The sequence below is a fragment of the Colobus angolensis genome, unplaced genomic scaffold, assembly GCF_000951035.1.
Source record: "Colobus angolensis palliatus isolate OR3802 unplaced genomic scaffold, Cang.pa_1.0 Scaffold205, whole genome shotgun sequence".
NCBI lineage: Eukaryota > Metazoa > Chordata > Mammalia > Primates > Cercopithecidae > Colobus > Colobus angolensis.
The window spans coordinates 4,383,290-4,405,621 of NW_012115211.1; the positions used below are offsets into that span (position 1 = coordinate 4,383,290).

Sequence of the window (22,332 nt, forward strand, 5' to 3'; positions counted from 1 at the left end):
TGTTGGCGGGCGTCTGTAATCCCAGCTACTTGGGGGGCTGAGGCAGGAGAATCACTTCTTGAACCCAGGAGACAGAGATTACAGTGAGCCAAGATCGCACCACTGCACTCCAGCCTGGGTCACAGAGTGAGACTCCGTCTCCAAAAAAGAAAAAAAAGAAAAAGAAAAAGGAAGATAAATATAAGATGGGGGAAAATGTGGAAGGGAAGGAGAGAGAAAGAGCCCAGGGAGGAAAAAGAACCTATCATGCAGTTGTGACTCTGCCCCTTCTTCTGGCCCATTCAACTTAAGCTTCCAACAAGCAAAAGACCAGAAAGAGCATTGGCAGCTACCACCTCCACAGCACCATCCTTCTTGCCTGTTGACTCTGTGGCCGGAGTAGAAATAAGGTCCTAATTTTGGGGAAAAAGCATAGAATGATCTAAGAACCAGTGGGAAAATTCTCTTAAACACACTAACCCTGAAGCCAAGATGTTTTCTTCACACAACCACCTAGTCCTCTTAACCCTGATTCTTTTTCCAGTCCTTGAAATTGTAAGTAATTGGGAATTTTAACAAAGTGATAGGTTAGAAACAGGATTACTAGAATCACTAGCTACTTTAGAAATACACCTAACTAGAAGGGAAAAAAAAAAAAAAGTTATATGGATGGGTCTGAGTAAAGGGCAAGCAAGGTATAAACACAACCAAAATAGTTTTATATGTGTTTCATAAGTTCTCCATAATATTTTATTGTGAAAAAAAGTCAATCTTTATTTACCGACTTCTCGGGTGTGGAGAACATTTCATCTTTGGTTTGAGAAATATATTTATCAAAGTTCATAGAAAATGCTTTGAAGTGTTTCAAAAGGAAGTTAAAATAAAACCTACACTATTCATCAGTAATCTTAGTTTTTCAATGTCTTTCATCTGCTGGAGTTCTTTCAGGGTTAGAGTTACATCACACCCGGCTTCATAAACCAACGTTTCCAGAGTAACCAAATTATCACAGAGAACCAGCAAACCAGGAATATTCCGCTCCATCCCAAGTCGAATAAGTGACAATGCACAGTCCACCTAAAATTGAAAAGCAACAATAAGTTCCTGAGGATTATATATTTCTCATCTATTCTAAAGTAAAAGTCTCCGGTACAGAATCTAATTCTTATAATCATTTATAAAATTACATTACCAGTAACATATGTTTTTTATTTACTGCGAAAACAACAGAGTCCTTTATCAAATATATCTGCATCAAACTGTTGCAAATGAATTAAACAATCAGCAAGAAATACGGAAGATAAGAGAAGGACAACAAACCTATCATAAATTTGTAGAGTGTTACAGTTCACAATGCAGCTTTATATATTTCTCTTTTTAATTCTTACAACATTATATTTACATAACAAGTAGAGAAAAAACACATACCTATTAATGATAATGCCAAAATAACCTTATTTTTACTATTACCACTCTGCTTCCAAAAAGAACGTTTGTTTCAAAGGTTTTACTTTTATATTCCTGTTTAGTATCTATCCTTTCACATTCCCTCCCATAGAAAAGTCATTCAATAAATATTTGCTGAATAACGATGGTACAAACACTTTCTTAGTCTCAGTTCAAATATTTAGCCTTCAAAAGACAAAAACACAGAATGATATTCCTGAAGATGCTCAGGAAACAGCCATTTGACCCCTACTCCCTGGTCAAGTTTATGAACTGATACACCCTCTGAGTGATGGAGAAATGATCTAGTGTAGTCTAAAGCCATTATCTCTCAAACTCCTTCTTACTCTCCTAGTCCCAATTATTTATGAGGACCTACTATGAGATAATAAGCACCATTCGCCATTTGTGTTAGGAATACAAAACTGAGGAAGAGGAGGTCTCTTCCTTCAAAGATCTCTCAGCCTTGTAGGAAAAGACAACCACAATGGCTGAAGCAGAGTGTGGTGAGTGCTGTGTGTGATGCGGATCCCACAGAAGACAGCACTTAGCCAGCCTGAGAGGGTCCCAGAGGCGGGAACACTTAGCATGGACTTTAAAGAATCAAGGGGTATTCGTTAGGTGAGGAAGGAAGATTATGGGAAGGAGAGCAGCATGGAATGCAGAGATGCATGGTGAGTTATGAAAGTACAATTCCATGTGACTGAAAAGCAGCTATGAAGGGAAGCAATGAGAAAGATGGCTAGAGTAGCAGGGACAGGCAGGATCGTGAACGCTGTGTGTCAAGCAAAGGAACATGCAGCTGATCAGGAAAGCAGAGGATTTCTGTGTGAGACATGTCACAAATAGACCTACACTTTGGAAAGAATACTAAGCATTTACTGACTGATGAATGAAATGTGCCTGATGAACTGGAAACGGACTAGAGTGAAAATAGGCAGGCTGGTCAGAAGAATTATGGTTACCAGTATTAGAGAAATTCTGACAGAAATAATGCTGATTTCTCATTTATTGACTGATTAGTTCACACATTTATTCACAGAGAGTAAATACTTGTAGCATATTTCCAATGTACTGGGCAAAAACAGTAAGGGGCTAAACTATGATAGTGCTCCTGAAGACATACAAGAGAAAGAACATAACAGATAATTATGCATATCGAATTTGTGAAATTTGGTCAGAGCAGATAAGAAATTCGAGTAAAAAGGAGTCTAGAACGATTTCTCATCTAATCCACATGAGAAATTCACATATACACATATGTGTGTATGTGTGTGTGTAGAAGAGTACATTTATCAGAAGTAAAAATTGTGTATGTGTGACTGTGTGTGTCTGTGTATGAGTGTCTATGGGAGTGTGTGTGTGGTACAGTGTGTGTGTGAGCATGTGTGTGTGAGTGCATGTGTGAGAGTGTGTATGTGTGTGTGTGTCAGAGGCAAGGTCTTGCTATACTGCCCAGGTTGGAGTGCAGTGGGCTATTCACATTACAGCCTTGAACTCTTGGGCTCTAGTGATCTTCCCACCTCAGCAACAGAGAAAGACATGTGCCACCATGCCATGCCTGGCTTTTAATTCTATATTGACCATGTTGCTTCTGAGGTGCCCATGAGACATCTTGATACAGATGCCCAATAGTAGGTCCAAGAAGAAGAAAAAACTTGTGCCAAAGTACATGTACTTGGTTGACGATGATATTTGAGAATTGACAGCACACACATCGTAGAACAATATTTGGGGAGAGGGACCTAAATGGGTCACAACTGCAGACTCTCCTCTAGTAATAAACAGTAGCACGCTGGGCAATAGCAATAATTAAGGGACAAGGCCAAACAACATGAGCCCCAGGACGAGACTACAATGAATGGCTAAGAAAACACAAGAAACACCTTAAATAATATCACAGAAGCCGAAAAAGAACTACAAGAAAGAAACAGTGAATAGTGTCAAAAAGCAAGAATGTTAAACCACAAATGAAGGGAACATGACATTAAGAGGCAGACTGAGGTGGGCTATCAGACTTACTGAGTGTGGTCTCAGTGGGGCAGTGGGAGTCACCAGGCTGTGGGGAAATGAGGAGTAAACAAAAAGCAGAGTGGCTATTTCTGAGCTGAACTGTGACAGAAATAAAAAGCAAAAAAAAAAAAAAAAAAAGCAGCAGCAGCCAAGGAGAATGTGGCTCTATATTTTTATTTATAAAATGCGAGGGATGTAAATTTTATGCCTACAAAAAGGGGAGGGGCAGAGAGAGTAGATTCAGTATAGAAGGGGAGGTAAAAGAAACAAGCCAGAGAAAACAGATGGCTGAGAAAGCCAATCTAAGCAGGTGGGACTGTGGAATCTAGAGCAAGGTAAGGAAAGAAAGTGGTTCCGACCAAAAGAGGAGCGCCCTCTTCCTCAGGAAAAGCTGGAAGGAACAAGTGCAAATGGAATGGAGTTCTCAAATTTTCAAATAAAATTCAAAGCCAAATCATGTTCTGAGACTGATGAGGGGAGTGGTGGGGTAAAAGGAGTAGAGAAGGGGAATACGGGGCAGCAATGTAATGCCAAGAAAAAATGCCAGGCAATAATAAAGGCACACTCATAGCCCTTCAAAGACCTAGGGAAGAACAACTGAAGATGAAGTGAAGGAAGAAGAAATGCATTTCAGTTGGAAAGAGTGGTCCAAATAAATATAAAGGCGGAACAGTAGAGGGAGGTACAGTATGAGGCAAAACATGGGGCTCTCGCAGTACTTCAACAGATACATGTTTTTTGAACTTAATGCCTACTAATAAAAACAAAGTTCAAGTCTGAAAGAATACATCTACCTTTATAACAAGTTAAAAAAAAAAACTCTATCTCAAATGAATTCTCAGAAAGCATTAAGAAAACTTGATGCATAGAGCACAGTTTTGCGCAAGTGATAGTCTGAACATACAGTACATCAGCAATTTGGAATATACTCACCAATTTTGTGATCCAAACTAGTATTTTTAATATCAGCTTTATATCTGTTGCCTTCCCAAATACTTACTGAAGTATAAATGTTTTAAAACGAAATCACCGACACTTTAACTTAAAGTAGGCTCTAATGCAACTTACAGAACAATATCATATACCCTAAGCCCTTGCCAGATAAAATTCACCACAATAAACATTTTCCTAAACCAACAAACAAGTTTTGCTAAAGGCACTAAGGAAAAAGAAGTCCCACATCAATTAAATCTCTAAAAGTGAAAAAGATAAAACTATGTCAGGTATCACTTTGATCACAGCATAACCCACATGAAACATCAATACCTAACATGAAGCAAAAAAAAAAAAAAAAAAAAGCCTCTAAGTGTTTTAAAATAAATGAAAGAATACAAGCCAAGTGAAGTCCTCCAAAATCATCTTACTTTCTTTATAATTATCCCTTATTACTCAAAAAGAGAATTCAAGATGTCCAGGCATTATTGCTAGGTGATTTACAAATTTAAGTTTCAGAAAGCTCTGTAGGTTTTCCCTTTAATACACTTTATGGTTTAGAGCAGTTTCAGGTTTGCCACAAAACTGAGCTAAAAGTACAATTTCCGTAAACCTCCTGCCCCAACCTCCAACCACAGCCTCTCCCACTATCAATACCCCCACCAGAGCCCATGAACCTGCACTGACACATCATCATCACCCAAAGTCCACGGTTTACATTCGGGTTCACTCTTAGTGCTGTACATTCCAAGGGTTTTGACGACTGCACAGTGACACATATGCACCATTACAGTATCCAATGAAGAAGAGTTTCACTGCCCTAAAACTCCTCTGTGCCCTGTCCGTTCATTCCTCCATCTCCCTTAGCCCCTTGTAAGCCCTGATCTTTTCACTGACTCCATAGTTTTGGCTTTCCCAAAAGTCATGTGGTTGGAATCATACAGTATGCAGCCTTTTCAGATTAGCTTCCTTCACTACGTAATAGGCATTTCAGGTTCCTCCATGTCTTCCATGGTTGGATAGTTCATTTTTTAGAGCTGAGTAAATATTCCATTGTAGGTACACCACAATTTATCGGTTCACCTACTAAAGGACATCTTGAATCTTCAGTGCTAACAAACGTATTGCTCAAATGCAGGACGTTACTAATAACTTGTGGGTGGGGGGAGCAATGTGGGGAAAGGGGACTCATGGGAACTCTCTGTGTTTCCTATTCAATTTTTCTGCAAACCTGAAATTCCTCTAAAAAATAAAGTCTATAAATAAATAACAAAATAGTTAATTGTAAAAAAAAAAAAAAAAACCCACAGCTTATTTTGCATTCCATTGTGGCATGTTTTCCTGTTACTAATTTTTTGGACCTGAATAAGGTTTGAAATTTGGGTTACAAAATATTTAAACACCAAAAATTGAGGAATCATTAATGATCTTTCAAAATTCATGATACTGGTTGCCCAGCACTTTTTATTGACATGAGAAATTTTTAAATTCACATTCCTAGCTCAACTGACAAAACTACCTAGAGATAAGTTTTTTTAATGTATAAATACTCACACAAACCAGACACACTTTTCTCCTTATTCTCAAAGAGCTTTATCTAGAAGTTCAACTAGGAAACTACAAAATGTTCAAACAAAACATGTCCATCTAACAAAATCATTTTTCTTGTTAGCCAGAGATAACAGTAGAACACATATATTTACCAAACTCTTATAAGTCATACGGTACCACTGAAGTCTTAAAAAATGTCTAGGTTCATGTTATAACAACCTACGTGTAGTTGATCTTTTTTTTTTTTTTTTTACAGTTTTTTAAATACAGATTGTATTTTAAAAGATTATACAGGGACCCAGATTTTGTCTGGCTCTGCCACTGTGTGTCCCTGTGCAAGACGTTCATTCTCCTTTCTGTGAACTTTATTTATAAAATACAGAATTAAAGTAATTGAATTAGCTTATTTCCAGAGATTCACTTCATTGTGTTATCTCTTCAGATTCTACACATTTTCAAAAGTGCATCTTCACACACTTAGGATGTCAATCACAAATGTTCTTGGCCATCACCCAAAGAGTTTAGTCTAGAATATTCCCAACAGTTCAGTAAATAATTCATCTTCAATGCTATGAATATTATAAATAGGAATTAGGTTAAGCAGAAATTCAAGAAGTCTATCATATGGAAACACATGGGCCATGCTAGATATACTAAGTAGAAATTCATTTTATTTATTTATTTTTAAGATTTTAAAAAAACTTGTCATTGACTTGAAGCTCAACTAAGTAGAAATTTAAACAAGGGAGTATATATTACCTCCCATGGTACTGCTGCTCACCAGACCCGCCGGATTCACCTTTCCTGTCAAATCAAAGGCTGATGGTAGGACAGGCAGTAAAAAGTCAAGACTGAACGTGGAAGAAAGAAATTGTTGTCTGCTGGCTAGAACCAACCTCAAGGGAAAACCAACGTACAGAAAAGGCAGGCAATAGGTCTGAGTCATAAAGTCTATTAGCTGAGGAGTCAAGATTAGTATTCAGTACCCTAAGGTTCAGTATAATCCTCATCTCTCTCTTCTAGATCCTTCTCTAATGCAGCTGTTTGGCATCTCTATAAGTGTCTAAGAACTGAGAGAAATTAGGCATGAACTTCAGGAAAACATTAGAAACGACTTCAAACAGGATTCCTGAAAGGCAAAATTACAATCAACTGCATTACCCCAATAAAACAGCGGATTAACCAAGCATTTGTAAGTAGACATGATCTTTTACATTATATGGTGTTAAGTCTATGAAAAATATATAGACAACAAGGAACAATATGTACCACATTTTGCAACTTAGGTTTTAACATTACTTGTATGCACCTGCTCTGTAAGAATCCAAAATAAAAGCCACACAACGTTCTAATGTACAGGATAACTAAGAAATAAATATTCAATTCATCTCTTGCAATTATATACATGACTCCTGCACTGCTGTCAGCCCCCACTCCATGTCTGAATCCTAAGGATCCCAGGCAGTTCTACTAGCATTACTGAGCAGCAGCTGCCATTTCCCCTCACCTGTAGGGCATAATGCTCTATTTCCTCTGCTCTGGTCTGATACCAGTCCATAACCTTCTCCACCGTAAGCTGGGTTGTCCTGAACCTTAGTAACTCAGGCTGTGCAGCATATAAGAATTCACTTTCATCTTGGAGATTCGGCTCAACAACCATTCTGTGAAGCACAAAAGGACCAATTAATAACTGACTAGAATGTTGGAAAAACACATAATTTTGTGAAAGGCAGGGACAGAGATGGGGAGAGAGTAGGTTACAGAGACAGGGAGCACACATGTATGTGGTTTGTGCATCTTATCACATGCACACACACCCGGACAAGATAAATGAGACTTTTTTGGATGCTTAATTTATTTTCCCCCAGTTTTCCCGATTTAAAAAATCAGAAAGCATAATACATCAAAACAGCTATGCCACAAATCAATCAAATAAGTATTAACAAAATTGAAAATCACCGAGGGAGGCTTTTACAAAATATACACAGCTGGGTGCTTACCACAGGCCCGCTCAATCAAAATCACCTGTGCTGGCTAGCCAGGCCTCATTTAGGAAAATATCCCCTAGTGATTCCAATTTGAATTTGAATTAAGAAATCTTGTTTTCGAGGTTCATAAAAACAAGAAGAAATACACTTTATTTATGTTGATAATATACCTCTACTAGGTGCCAGCAACTTAGTATTGTACTGACATTGGCACAGCGCAGGACTACTCTATACCATTCCCTATCAAATGTGAAAAAAGAAACCACATCTCCGAGGGACCTACACAGGGCTAACCTCGTGGGGATCGCAGACTATGAGGAGTTTTTAATGAGAATGATCATGGCCAATTGCCTTCCATGGTTAAGGACAAAAAAAAAAATAGAAAGTAATGAACTAAGAGATATCAGATGGGCATATGTAAAAATACTATGTTCCATTAGGGATAGTCATTCATCTAACGCAAGCTGGTAGTACATGACTGGTGCTACAATGGTTCTTATTGTAAGGCAATGAGCTTTGGAGGCAGAATAGAATCAGACGTACAATTCCATCATTGAAAGCTGTGAAACCTGCAAATTCCTTAACTAAAACTAGTCTAAGATCTCCTTTATTCCTACTTATTCCTTTTATTCCTTTTATTAAATGGGGAAAAACACTATACAAGAAAGTTGTGAAAATTCAAAATAACAGAGCACTGCCTGACACAAAGGAAGTGCTTAATTTTATTTACTGTTATTTTTGTTAAAATTATTAGCAGAAACACAGCCTGTAAACTTTGGGACCTTTTATCCACATGCCTTAGACAACCTACTTTGCTTATACCTGCCACTACAATAAAACCTCCCTATTTATGGAATGGTCCTTCACTTACTAGTCTCACAGTGTTGTTAACATTCTTCCAGGGATTTTCCCCCAGCTCTGCCACATGAAGCACATCACTCACTCCTCCTGGCATCTCTTACATCTGCTCTATTTTTGCAGGGAAAAGGGGCCAACAGTAACGTTGAGTTCATCTGATACCCCTTTCAGTTCTGTGTATTTATTTCCTCTTCAGCACCCTTTGATAGAACTGATTGCTCCCCCTTCTGGAAACGCCCTTTGCCCCTTGCCAGTCTGCCGTCATGCTGTGAAACATTCCTCCCTCTGGCTGCCCCTTTTCAGTCACCTTTGCTACAGCATCCTCCTCTCCCCCAGCATGAGCACCAGCAAGGACACAGGCTTTTAGCCCAGCTCCCGCTTTCCACTCTCCCTAGTCTCCCCTTCAACTCTACACTATCAATTACCACAGACATTACAACAGCAACAGTACATTTTATAAACCTTTAGGTGTTTAACTTCATATCTGACTGTGATTTTAACTGATACAGAAATCTATAGCAAAAAAAAATTCTCCTCCAAAAGTTTCAAAGGATTGCTCTATTGTTTTCTAGTTTCTAGTGTTTTTCCTGAGGTGCCTGAGGTCATTCTGATTCTTAACTCCTTTTATGTAACATGCCTTTCTCTTCACAAGACTGTATCCCTAATATTCTGGAAAGTCATAGTGTTATGCTGTAATGTAACAGGCATTTCTGAGGATGCATAATCTTCAATTCAAAGCAATAGGCTTGAATTATTTCTTATAATTTCCTCCCCTCTATTACCCATGACATCTCTTTCATCTATAACTTGAGTATTAGACTTGTTTTTTTAAATATCTGCTCTCTTATTTTCTAGTTATGTATTTTTAACCTAATTTCTAGGAAAGTTTCTTGCTTTTATCTTCCAACTCTTCTAATTTTTATGTACCAACTATCACATTTTTAATGTCCTAAATTTCTCTTAATTCTGTTTCTATTTTATACAGTGACACTGGTATTTCACAAATACAGTATCTTATCTCCAGGTAATATTAATGATAATTTTTGAAGTTTTCTTTGTGTATGTGGTACCACTTTCTTTCAGTTTCATTTTCTGTATGTTTTGCCCTTCTTGTTCATTTGTTCTTCCTGCTGGAGTCTAACCTTGGATATCCAGGAAGCTCTGCAGGGGTAGCAGAACCTGTTCATTTGTTGGCTTCATTATGACCTTGTGGTACACTAACCTTTGAGGACCATATCTCAGTATCTAGAAACTTCTTTTCAGAGGTTACTCATTCCTCCAGAAAAGAACTCTCTAAACTTCTACTTGGGGAATATGCCTGCATCTAGGAGCAGGGAGTGGGAAGGAAACCAGAGTTTGGACATGCAGGTCATACATTTTCTAAATGCCCATATTTTCAAACCAAAAACTCAACTCCTCCTATGCTGTGCCTAATACCCAGTAATTTAAAGGTTTTCTAGCTCAATTTAGAGGCCCTCTGCCTCAATGCATAAGTCAAAAAAAAAAAACATAAACCTCTTGTCTCACATGAAAAACGAAAAACAAAAAGGAAGGAGAGTGAAGGAGTATTTACCCAACTTTGAGGAGTAGGGCATAAAGAGATTCCAACATCCCTCACGTGAATTTTCAGCCCCACACCGACTCCCACCCCTCTTCTGCAGTACTGGATGCCTACACATTCTGAGGCCTCCCAAAGTTAAATCTGACTAGAATAAAAATTAAAACTAATCAATAAAAATCTGCATACATACCATAATTACAACTATAAAAAAATTAATATCACTATATGTGAAAGATTGAAAGGGAATAACACAAAATGAAAACAGTTGTTGTAATAAGTACATTTTGTAACATAATTCTTTTGTAGCATTTAATTTTTCCATTAAAAAATTTTAACACAACTGAGTCAAAGGAGGTTTTTAAAACTTCACTCAAACTTTCTAAATTAGGGAGTGTCATCAAGTAAGGTTTCATTGGTCAGACACCACTTTGCCAGGGCCATCAGTTTACCCATCCCACAGAGAAACCAAGACGCCTCCTGCAGGCTCATACTGACCTGCAAGCCAGCTCCTCGCACCAATCCTTAGCTCGGTGTTTATGTTCATGCCAAGGAACGATCATCAGGGAGTCACCGTTAAAACTTAAATAAAAAAAAAACAAGCATTTAAAATGCACATTAGCCCAATGACTTAGCCACACAAGGAGTATAATGCAAATAGCATCTCTATAACGTTAATCTCTAGGATTCGTGCTCATAGTATTTTAAGTGGTACAGGACACATATTATATATACTATGTATGGGAAATACCATATTGCTGAATCATAAAATGGCTCAAAAAGAAAAACTGCAAATAAAAAATTTGGCAAGTAATTAAAGGATGGTATGAGTAAGTTTTCATTCACATATTCTAAAAAACTCATCAAGAGCCTGCAGTGCATGTTGTTAAAACCAACATAAATGTTCGTCTGCCCCAACAGCTTACAGTCCAGGGCGGTGCTGTTCAACACAACTTCCTGTGATCACAGAAATACTTTGCATCTGTGCTATTCAACACAGTAACCACCAGCTATGTAAATGCTTACTGGTTATAAGCAATTAAAACATGGTTGCTGACATTAGAAAAGTGATTTTTAGTTTAATTTTAATTAAGTTAAATGTAAATAGCCACACGTGGCCAGTGGCTACCATATTAGATAGCACAGACCTAGAAGACAGGTACTAGCAAGAGTAAAGGAATGATTCTGGAGGTTGAAAAGTATCACTGAAAACAGAAAGAAAATCTAGGCCTGGTAAGGTGGCTCACGCCTGTAATTCCAACACTTTAGGAAGCCAAGATGAGAGGACTGCTTGAGTCCAGGAGTTCAAGACTAGCCTAGGCAACATAGTGAGACCTCATTTCTACAAAAAAATTAAAAATTATCCAGGTGTGGTGGTGGCACGCCTGTCGTCCCAGTGTCCCAATCACTCAGAAAGCTGATGTAGGAGGATGGCTTGAGCCCTACTGAAAGGCTGAGACTGCAGTAAGCCATGATCAAGAAAGGAAATCTACAGGAGGCAACTATAAGGCCTGATTGAATATAATTAAGAATAAATTTAGGCCGGGCGTGGTGGCTCACGCCTGTAATCCCAGCACTTTGGGAGGCTGAGGCGGGTGGATCACGAGGTCAGGAGATCAAGACCATCCTGGCTAACACAGTGAAACCCCGTTTCTACTAAAAATACAAAAATTAGCCGGGCGTGGAGGTGGGTGCCTCCCAGCTACTCGGGAGGCTGAGGGAGGAGAATGGTGTGAACCCGGGAGGCAGAGCTTGCAGTGAGCCAAGATCACGCCACTGCACTCCAGCCTGGGCGACAGAGCGAGACTTCATCTCAAAAAAGAAGAATAAATTTAAACGGAAAAGCAAGGTAAACATAGTATGGTAATAGAGCAGAACAACATTCCACAAGTCAGGACACCTGAGAAACAGTAACAAATCTGTCTCTCCATGAGCTAGGCACTCTCTGGCATGTGACTCTAAAATGAAAGCCTTCAAACATTCTCTCTAAAGTTCCTTTTAGCTTTAACATCCATGAGTCTACGAAAACAACTAAATCATTCTGAATTAAGAATAAAGACAAAAATTGTTAAAACAAACTTCAATTGCCTTGCTTTATAGTTCAATAAAACATTTTCTCTAATATTTCTGAATATCAACAGTAGCATTTTCCTAAAATTTATCATAACCCCAGAAAAAGGATTCTACTTTCTTATATTATTAGGTTATACAACATGCTTTGCACAAGAAACACTTCATAAACGTTTGAAAATTATGTTGGTGAAGAGATTGATCTTCAAGTAAAAAGTAATAAGAAACCACTGGAGGGTTTTAAAGCAGAAGAGGGAAGCTAATAAGGTCTGGGAAGGGGCAGTGACGATTCATCAATCAATAGCATCACCCTTGCAGTTATTATTATTGGGGCAAATTATCCAAAGTCAAGGTTCCCCATTAGATATACAAAATAAGATATTTATTATATCGTATATCTAAAATACAGATTTCCAGTTAGCATGTAATATCCTAGCAAACTATGTACCAGAGATAGGTTTTTGAAGGTGTGAGTCCATAATTTTAAATCATACAAATGATGATTTAGAATGGATGCCACAACCATACTATTCCATTTGTCACCAAATAAGAAACCATTTTATTTGCTTCCATGTCAATAACTAATATTTTATCACAGATCACTGAAAAGTAAAAAAGATAACATCTGGATACAAGGATGATGATGACAGTCTTCTCATATAAGAATAAATTATAGCAATGAATTGAAGAATGAGGAGAAAATACATAAACCTAGCAAGCTATTATGACCTTTCTAATTAAAGCAGACATGGTTCCTTACGCTACATAAAATGTTTTCTAAAATAATTTTAGAAAAATCTATCACAAGTTGAGATTTGTATTTTCTATTCAAAGTATATATTAGATGCAATAGTTATTAGGATCCCTAAGCAAAATAATACTTATTTGGTATGTAGACACTAGTAAGTTGTAAAACGGTTTATTCACTGAACAGAAATAAGAAAATATATATATATATATATATATTTTTTAACCAAAACACATTTTCACATTTGCTGTATTTTCAAGGTACAGCACAATCAGTCTGTTTCTAAATTTGCTGATCACAACTGATATGATTATGATGATGATGATGATTATAATAATAGCATTACTATTACTATTACTACTACTGCTGCTGCTATATCAGCAATGATCAGTGACAACAATAATCTCTAGCACTGATTGATCTCCTACTATGGACTAGACACAACACAATGCTGTTAACATAAAATGTCTCAAGTTAGTCCTACTAATCTAATGCAGTAGATATTATCTTCCTCATATTACAATGAGAAAACTAAAGCATAAATTAGCTTGTCCATCCTAACAAAGATAATAAATTGACAAAGCCAGGATTTGAACACAACCAGTCTGAATCCAAAGCTTACACTTTTAGCTAGCATGCTAAACTGCCTGTAGAAAGGACATAGGGACTATAGTCTAGACCCCAACCACTTTTCCACCATTCCCCCTCCATGCATCAGGAGCCACCAGTCAGATTTGTACACAGCAGGTAGAGGGCAATCATTATTATTTTTTTTTTTTTTACAGAGACGGGGTTTCACTGTATCAATCAGGCTGGTCTCAAACTCCTGATCTCAGGTGATTCACCTGCCTCAGCCTCCCAAAGTTCTGGGATTACAGGTGTGAGCCACTGAGCCCAGTCAGTAGAGGGCAATTTGAGCCTTCTCAAGATTAAATATAGACAACCCAAAAAGGACCATTTACATGCATATTAAAAGATAAACTTAAACTAAGATATATAACTAATACATTACTAGTCCAACAAAACTAATATCTACTATGGTTTAACCTTAGGTTTGATCACTCATGTTCATGTAAAAACAAAAAAACCCTTCTTCTTGCTCTTTTTCTTCTGGGATGTTTCTACAAAATAATGTATTTTAAACCAAATTTTAGGCATATAAAGTAGTAATAAAATCACCATAAGTTCTTTATTTTGCTTCAAATGATAACATTTGAGAAATAAACAGGATTTTCTCTCCAGCCAACATAAAAACTCCTTAAAGTCAGGATTCTTGTTTATTTTGTCTAGTGCTATATCCTCAGCACCCAAAATAGTGCCTGGCATTTAGCAGACTCAAAAAACCATATGTAGGTTTAATTAATTGACAACACAACAAAATAATTTTAAGGTGATCTCAGGGATATCACAAAAATTTAAGATTGTAATATAGCAATGGAAGGGGATAGTTTGTTCATAAAAAAATGGATATGTCAAGGAGGTATGTTTATACAGAATCTACAGGTCTAAGAGTGAGAACAACAATGCTTTCCTAATACATATTATTAAACTGATGGAAGGGCAAGCTACACTACTAGTAATGGTATACATCTACTAACTAGATAGTTGGATATCTCATTATATGTCAGTTAATAAAAAAAAAAAGACAAGAATACATGTTACCCTAAATGTCATCATTCTTTACATTTCAAATTAATTACTGGTTCTGTTCTTACCTTTTGAAAACTGCCCAAATTTTAGCTACTTATTCTTTCATTAGGTAAGCAGAATGACAAAATGTTTAATAAAATCCAGAGAAAATCCTTTTCATGGATTCTATTCACAATTCAAATATTAGACATTAAGTCAATTACTAAATGGGTTAGGCAAAATTGTAGCTTGAAAAAAACCTGGAAACTATAGTGTTCCTCCTATAGAACTATAGAAACTTTGGGTAAGTATAAAACTTACACTTGAATCTCAAGTTCTATAAACATGAAACTGCATTTATATATACTTTATTTCATCTTAGTTTTCTATTTTTCCCCTGCTTGGGAAGTCTTAAGATTTAAATACATCGTATCCACTAAAAAAAAAAGGATTATATGGTAAACTCAAATTATCTCTTTACAAAATAATGGCTGCTTTTGCTTAATTTTAGGATTCTTTATATTAGAACCCTATTCATTGTTTTATTTCAAACAATAAACTATGCTGGTTTTCATTTGACGGTAACATTTATCTGTCAGCAGGAAGGGAATGAATATAACAAGTTCTATTATATCCAACAATTCTCCCACCAATTATTTCTCAAACTAAGTATAAATGTTTTATTTCAAAGAAATTTCTGGAAGAATAAACTTTCAAAAAGTTATTTTATTCATGTTCTATGCCTTGGAAACAAAAGGTTAAATACACAGTGTATTACTTGTAATTGCCACCTTTTATGCATTGGCTTTAAAATGTGGAGTTACATTTATTTCTATTATTTAGCAGAGAATAAAACGTTCTGACAAATAAAGAATAAAAATAATAATAACTGGGATCTACATGTATAACTGTGGTTACCATCACTGAACAAGTCAAATTGATCTGAAACTCAACGGGAAACCAATTTAAAAGTTAGTAATCACTCATAACACCAAGCTGGGAAAAAAAAAAAAGCTGTCTAAAGGCATTATTCAGAGTTCTCTTCTGGACCAATGGGATTCAATTTCATTTATAAATAACTTAGAAAACAGAGCAGAAACTGAGAAGATATTTTGAAACTTACCAGTATTCTCAGAGGCTAGCAATGTGTAAAAGAGAGACAAGAGTGAAAACAACAGCACTCTAGGATTTGGATTTGCCTCTTCCCACCACCAGCTTAATCTCTGGGACCCAGCTGCCTCATCTACTTAGTAAATACCGCAATACTGCCTGCTCAAATGAAAATGAGACTAAAGCAAAGATTTTCTTGAATTCTAATCCATACTACTTAAGAGTATGCTCTTAGAGAAGTCTAACCTCTGGGTTAGAATTGCGAGTCAACCTTTCATAGCTATAGAACCTTGATGGAGTTACTCAAACTGCCTGTCCCTCACCTTCCTCACTAGTGAAAATGGGATAACAATAGTATTTAGCTCATTTGGATTAGGAGAAAATCAGATTCGTTAGTACATAAAAGGCCCCTAGAAGAGTACCTGGCATACAGTAAATGTTATGAAAACATTAATACCAGCAAGAAGGTTTTTCACAGTAATGAATACAATATATATATGACGCTGGTTGACATTTCAAGATCTACTTTATGATAAATAATAGCATCATATTAATAATTGTATCAATGATTACATTTCCAAATACCTAACAACTGTGATAACCTCCACTTATACCATTCTGAGTAAAATGGCAATTAACAGTAATATGAAAATGTGATGAGTTGATTTTATGAAGTAGAAACAAGCATCCATTTCCAAAAGGCATTGTCTCTGTCCCGAATGCTTCAAACCAAGTTTTAAAATTAGTTTTTAACCATGAGCAAAGGACAATTTGATTATTATAAATGAGAACTAGTTTGGAAAATCATTAAAGTACAAGAGAAAGCCACAAACTTCAATGAGAAGTACTAAAGAATTTCCCAGGGCCAGGCCTGGTGGCTCACACCTATAATCCCAGCATTTTGGGAGGCACAGAGAAGGGAAGATTACTTGAGCCCAGGAGTTTGAGACCAGACTGGGCAACAGAGCAAGACCTCATCTCTTCAAGAAAAAGCATAAGAAAAAAAAAAAAAAAAAGACTAGCAAGAATGTAGGGGTAGGTGTCACAGGCCTGTAGTCCCAGTTACTTGGGAGGCTGAGGTGGGAGGGTCACTCAAGCCCAGGAGGTGAAGGCTGCAGTGAGCTGTGATTATAACAATGCATTCCAGCCTGGGTGACAGAGAGAGACTGTGTCAAAAAAATAAATTAGTTAAGTAATTTCCCAAAAAGTCAGTTATATAACTGAGAAAGGCTGCTCAATACAAGGTGATTAATGTCAACAAAACAAGAGAGACAAACAAAACAGACAACTAGAGAAAACAGATGACAAGAGAGACAACAAAACAGACTACTAGAGAAGTCACTGGTATGAAAACTGACCTTCACCAGTATCACTTGCCTCGGGCAGATTACCCTAATTTTGAACAAGAGACACTGAAGGTCCTCAGAACAATGACGGATGCCTATGCTCATTACATAGAAGGTCACCAGGAAAGAAATCCTCAAGCATAATTTCAATGGCCTTGTACTTTATCAAGAATAAGCTAAAATGACCCGCATCAAAAAGTCTCCCAAATAAAACATGTAGGTAATAAGTTTTACATTCTGAATTTGGTGTTATATACATAAAATATTTATAAATATATTGGTTTTCTTGTTCATTTATTTTTGGTATGATGTTCATATTTGCAGTATTACACTGATGAAAAATAGGGACTTGACTTAAAATTGATTAACTACAACTTTCATTTATAGTAATTAACTAACCTATAGGCTCAAGGTTGCTAGTATTCCATTCAGTGAGGGAGAATATATATTAAATGTAGTAACACGGAAAGATCTGAGATCTGAGTCAACCAAGGATTGATGAGAATAATCCTCATACAGGGGAGGCCCAAAAGTACATACCTACAACTACCAAATGGGAAGAAATATGAGAGAAATCTAATAAATTCCACTCCCTATTCTGTTACTTAGACTGACACAGAACCAGTGGAGAGAAAAATAGAGACCCTTATTTCACATTACATGAAGACAAGCAGACCCTGACAAATAGCCTTTAGACTATTAATGACACCAGAAAAACCACTTTCAGAACAAAAATAAAAATATAAGACATTTAAATTTATCAACTACAAAACTACTGAAAAGTACCAAAATAATTAAGAACTGTATCAGTGTTCATTATAAAACCTAACCCTATGTGGTAGTGCTAATGGATTTTGAACAAAAGGATTAGAGACGAAAGAATACTTTTAAATGTCCTTTTCATTCATCTTACCAAAAAAAGCACAGATTATGCCTATGCAGACCCCAAGCCAAAGGAAGACTGATTTCTTCATAGCCACCCTTTAGAATCCCCGTATGTTCTTGCCTCTAAACTGTGCTGAATGGAAATTTCGCACACTATTTATAAAACCATTCAACTCTGCCCAGCCTATGCATAATACTTATACAGTACTTAACTATCTGCAAGCACAAATATAAATTCTAAGCAATCACATATGTAAACTCGGCAGCCCTGAGAGATACACAATATTATCTTCCCCATTTTACAGGAGAGGAGACACAGGCACAGAAACACTAAGCAACTTGTTCACGGTCAAATAGCTAAGCTGCAACTTGAATCTGAACCCAGGCAGTCTGGTTCCAGAGTCTATGCTCTTAGCTACTATGATATTTTACTTATTTGAATCCCGCCTCTTCCAGCTCAAATTCCAGCTTCCCAAAGATGTTACCGCAGCCATTCCAGTCCAGATTGGTTTCTTTTTGTTCTAAATCCTCACTATTTATCTGGACAACCATACGGCATTTAATCTTTCGATAGTGTATAAGTGGTATACTTCTCAAGTTCCCTGGAGTTCTTATTTATTGTTAATTTCCTAGATTGCCTCCCCACTAAAAGTAAATATTCTCTGATAAATACCCCTTTGGGTCCATCACACTCCCAGTGCTGTTACATGCATAATAATAACATATAAGCAATAATTTTAATTAAATTTATATAAATGCATTATTTCACTTAATCTTTAATCATAAACACCCTAAAAGGTATATGTTACAATTATAAATTCTAGATAAGTAACCCACGTGAGCTCAAAAATAGTGACTAATGAATGAATGATCAGTAGGAATAGATCATTGATACTCTCTTCATTCTAAAATCAGAGCTCTCAAAGGAAAAAACTCTTAAGAACTAGAAAGATAAGATTAAATCAAGTTGTGAAAACTTATTTCACATTAAATAAAAACTATAAAAGTCAACTTAAGGGGAGGACTACATAGCTAAGACTATTTGCCTGTAGATAACCCTTTCTGCATTTATCTCACTGCTACTTTAAGTATTTGTATACATATATTTCAGAGGAGGGTACTTTATGCTCCCAGCACCTAACTCACAGTAGTATCTCATTGAAATGATTCAATCAAGTAACTAATTAGCAAGCTTCCTGAAATGAATCACTGTGCTTCTCTAGCTTGTGAAAAATCCTCCAATGACAGAAAAAATTATACTTTGGAAACCAAGTTATACAAAGGCAGTAGGAAGGAAAAAAATGTTGCTATAAAATATTCAAAAAGAAAAATTAAAAATCATAAATATAGCACATTAACTTCATCTAAATGGACAGAAAGGTAGTATGATTCACAACATGCATAGTCTTTAACTGTGTCAATCAATGCAGTGTTCATTAGAGGAAAAAATCTGAAACCTTCTGATGTTCCCAGACCAAGCTTATCAGACTTTCTTCCATGTTATTAAACATCTCATGTATTTCCGTTACTGCTGTCATTGCACTGAGTTATAATTATTTATTTATGTGTCTTGCTCCTTCACTAAACTACGAGCTCCTTCAAAGCTTTCATCATTTTTGATTCCTTAGTGGAATACCTGGCATTTATTTAAACCTTACTACATATTTAATAGATGGATAAATGGATGGAAGGAAGGACAGAAGGAAGGACAGACTGAAGGATGAATGGATGATTATGTATAAATAAATGAAAAAACAAAAACTATCCCCAAATCATAAGGGTATATGCAATGCTTTCCTGTGGCAAAAGATTCGAAAAACACACATGAGATTTTTTTTCAAATGTTCATAATTCTAAATTCCCAAAATGGTCTATACAACTCCCTATTTTCCACTCATGCCATCAGCAACAATGCAATGTTCTATAGGACAGGTGACTCTTCGCCTGTGTATGAGCACTTATGAGTACAAAGAAATGTGGAATTTAGCTGGGCGTGGTGGAGGATACCCGGAGTTCCAGCTACTGGGGAGGCTGAGCAGGAGGATCACTCACACCCAGGAGTTTGAGACCAGCCTGGGCGACAGAGAGTCTCCCTCTCTTAAAAGAGAGAGAGAGGTGGAAAGTCCTAAGCTATTAATAAAGAAGCACAAAGGTTGTTTGCCCTGAGATACTGCTGCACAGGTCTATTTCAGCCTTTTACATTCATGAGTTCTTTGAGTCTAGGCAAAATTACACTGCAGACAGGCACACAATCACAGCTGAAGAAATGAAGACCCTGGAAGTGAAGAGGGAGAGAGAGGTTCTGATGTCAGTTCGACAGAATGTGACTAGGAAGACAATGGTGTAGCTACCTGCAGGGCAAGTAAGTCTAACACACTTCTAGTGTTGATGAGGTTCAGAATTAAACTAGAGTTAGGTAGAGAAGGGAAACAAAACACTGAAGAATTTGAAGAAAACAGTTCTTATGATTACTAATATAGATTTTTAATTACATAACATTCATTCATTCCACAAACCTTTATTGAGCAACTAAAATTTTAAAAAATAAATACAAAGGTATTGCTCCTGCCCTCAAGAAACACAAAAATAGACCAGAAAATAGATGCTATAATAGTAAGTTGACAACTGAGACACAAAGTGCCACTGGTATTCAAAGAGAAAATGACTCTGAGAGGCAGAATGAGATCCAAGGGTCCAAGAATGAAGTGGGATACATGTAACTGTTTCTTCAAAAAATTGTCCATCAATGTCCTTGAGAGAGAACACATGGCACCAACTCTCCCAAATGCCTGAGCTGACAGTGAACCTCTGGGACAGCAATTTGGAAAAAGAACATCTCTGGCTCTCAATACACTGCAGCTTTGTATATCTGTTGTTAGCAGTAAAGAAAAGTCCATGTGTTAAAATATACTGTATTTCAACTACATTTCTAGATCACTTTCTGTAATTTTCAGATTAAGGAAAGCCTTTCACCTGTTCCTAAATCTGAAATCCATTTAATCAACTGCATAGAGAAGCTAACCTCATAGCACACACCATGAGGTGGCTGGTGGAACTGGTATTTTGATTAAATAAATCATATGTTATGGGAAAGGACAAAAAAGGGCTCCATGACGACAGGGATAAGAACTCAACTAATGAGATGAACAAAACTACACAAAACAGATTAACAAAAGATCAGCTCAGGAAAATTACTTTAAAACACTAAAAGAGAACTTCTGCTTTGAATAACAACAAAGTATGGAGTAACAGGAACAGTACTGAATCTCTTCAATTAATCTAAAAAACTACCACCACCACCACCAACAAAAATAGACAGCAGGACACCAGGCACTGCAGGATAATGACACTAACGGAAAGGAAAAAAGCAAAGTGGGCCCAGCAGTGCCCTCACTCACTGCCTGAAGAGAAGTGACAGGCTGCAGCATCAAAAAGGGAACTCTAAACAAGGCCTGGGAGGCCTTCTGGGCTGCAGAGACAGAGTTTGAAAGTCAGAGAGCCAAGGTAGCTAGAATTTACAGACAGTGTATCAGAGAAGAAAGAATGTGCACTGAGAAAGAAAGCTCCAAAAATCCTGGGAGGGTTCCCTCTAGTCATTGACTAACCACTGCTCAGTGCGTACCTGTGATGAAATCACACAAGGATGGGGAAAGAACCAAACAAAGGAGCAGAAGGAACATCCCTGGACCTCCCATAGGGCCAGGAATAGTTCATGTTCCCATCAGCCAGAATAGAAAAAATTAGTAATTTGTAGGGTATCAGGTTTTATTATTTTTATTATATATTATACATTTTATTTTATTATTTATAAGAATATTACCTCAGCAGGAGAGCAAAATTAGCCTTAGACTAAAGGCTGCGCTCTTCCCACTAACAAAGCTAAAAGGTAAGCCTCAAAAGCATCAAAGTTTTTGAGTAACTGTACCCCAGAAAAAAGCTTCCGCATACTTTCAGGAATTAAAAAAAAAAAATCTACATCCAAATTATGTAAAATTCTCAATGTCTATTATCCAACAAAAATTACCAGGTATGTAAAGAAGAAGGAAATTATGGCTCATAACCAGAACAAAAATCAATTTCTTGAAACAGATCAAGAAACACCACCAATGACATGAGAACGAGAGGTACAGAATATTAAAGACCCAAATCAAACTTCTAGAAATGAAAAACACAGTCTTGGAGATAAAAAAAAAAAAAAAAAAAAAAAAAAAAAAAAAA

The 22,332-nt window shown here is 36.7% G+C and overlaps 1 protein-coding gene across 1 annotated transcript in view; it reads right to left on the bottom strand.

The window, feature by feature from the left end:
- Positions 1-22,332, bottom strand: part of NBAS (neuroblastoma amplified sequence) — a 406,203-nt gene that overhangs the window by 254,094 nt on the left and 129,777 nt on the right. The window contains exons 22-24 of the mRNA XM_011942078.1: positions 10,825-10,908; positions 7,430-7,583; positions 871-1,056 (exon numbers count right to left, since the gene is read on the bottom strand). Of these exons, the coding sequence (XP_011797468.1) occupies positions 871-1,056; positions 7,430-7,583; positions 10,825-10,908 (424 nt within the window). The remainder of the gene's footprint in view (positions 1-870; positions 1,057-7,429; positions 7,584-10,824; positions 10,909-22,332) is intronic.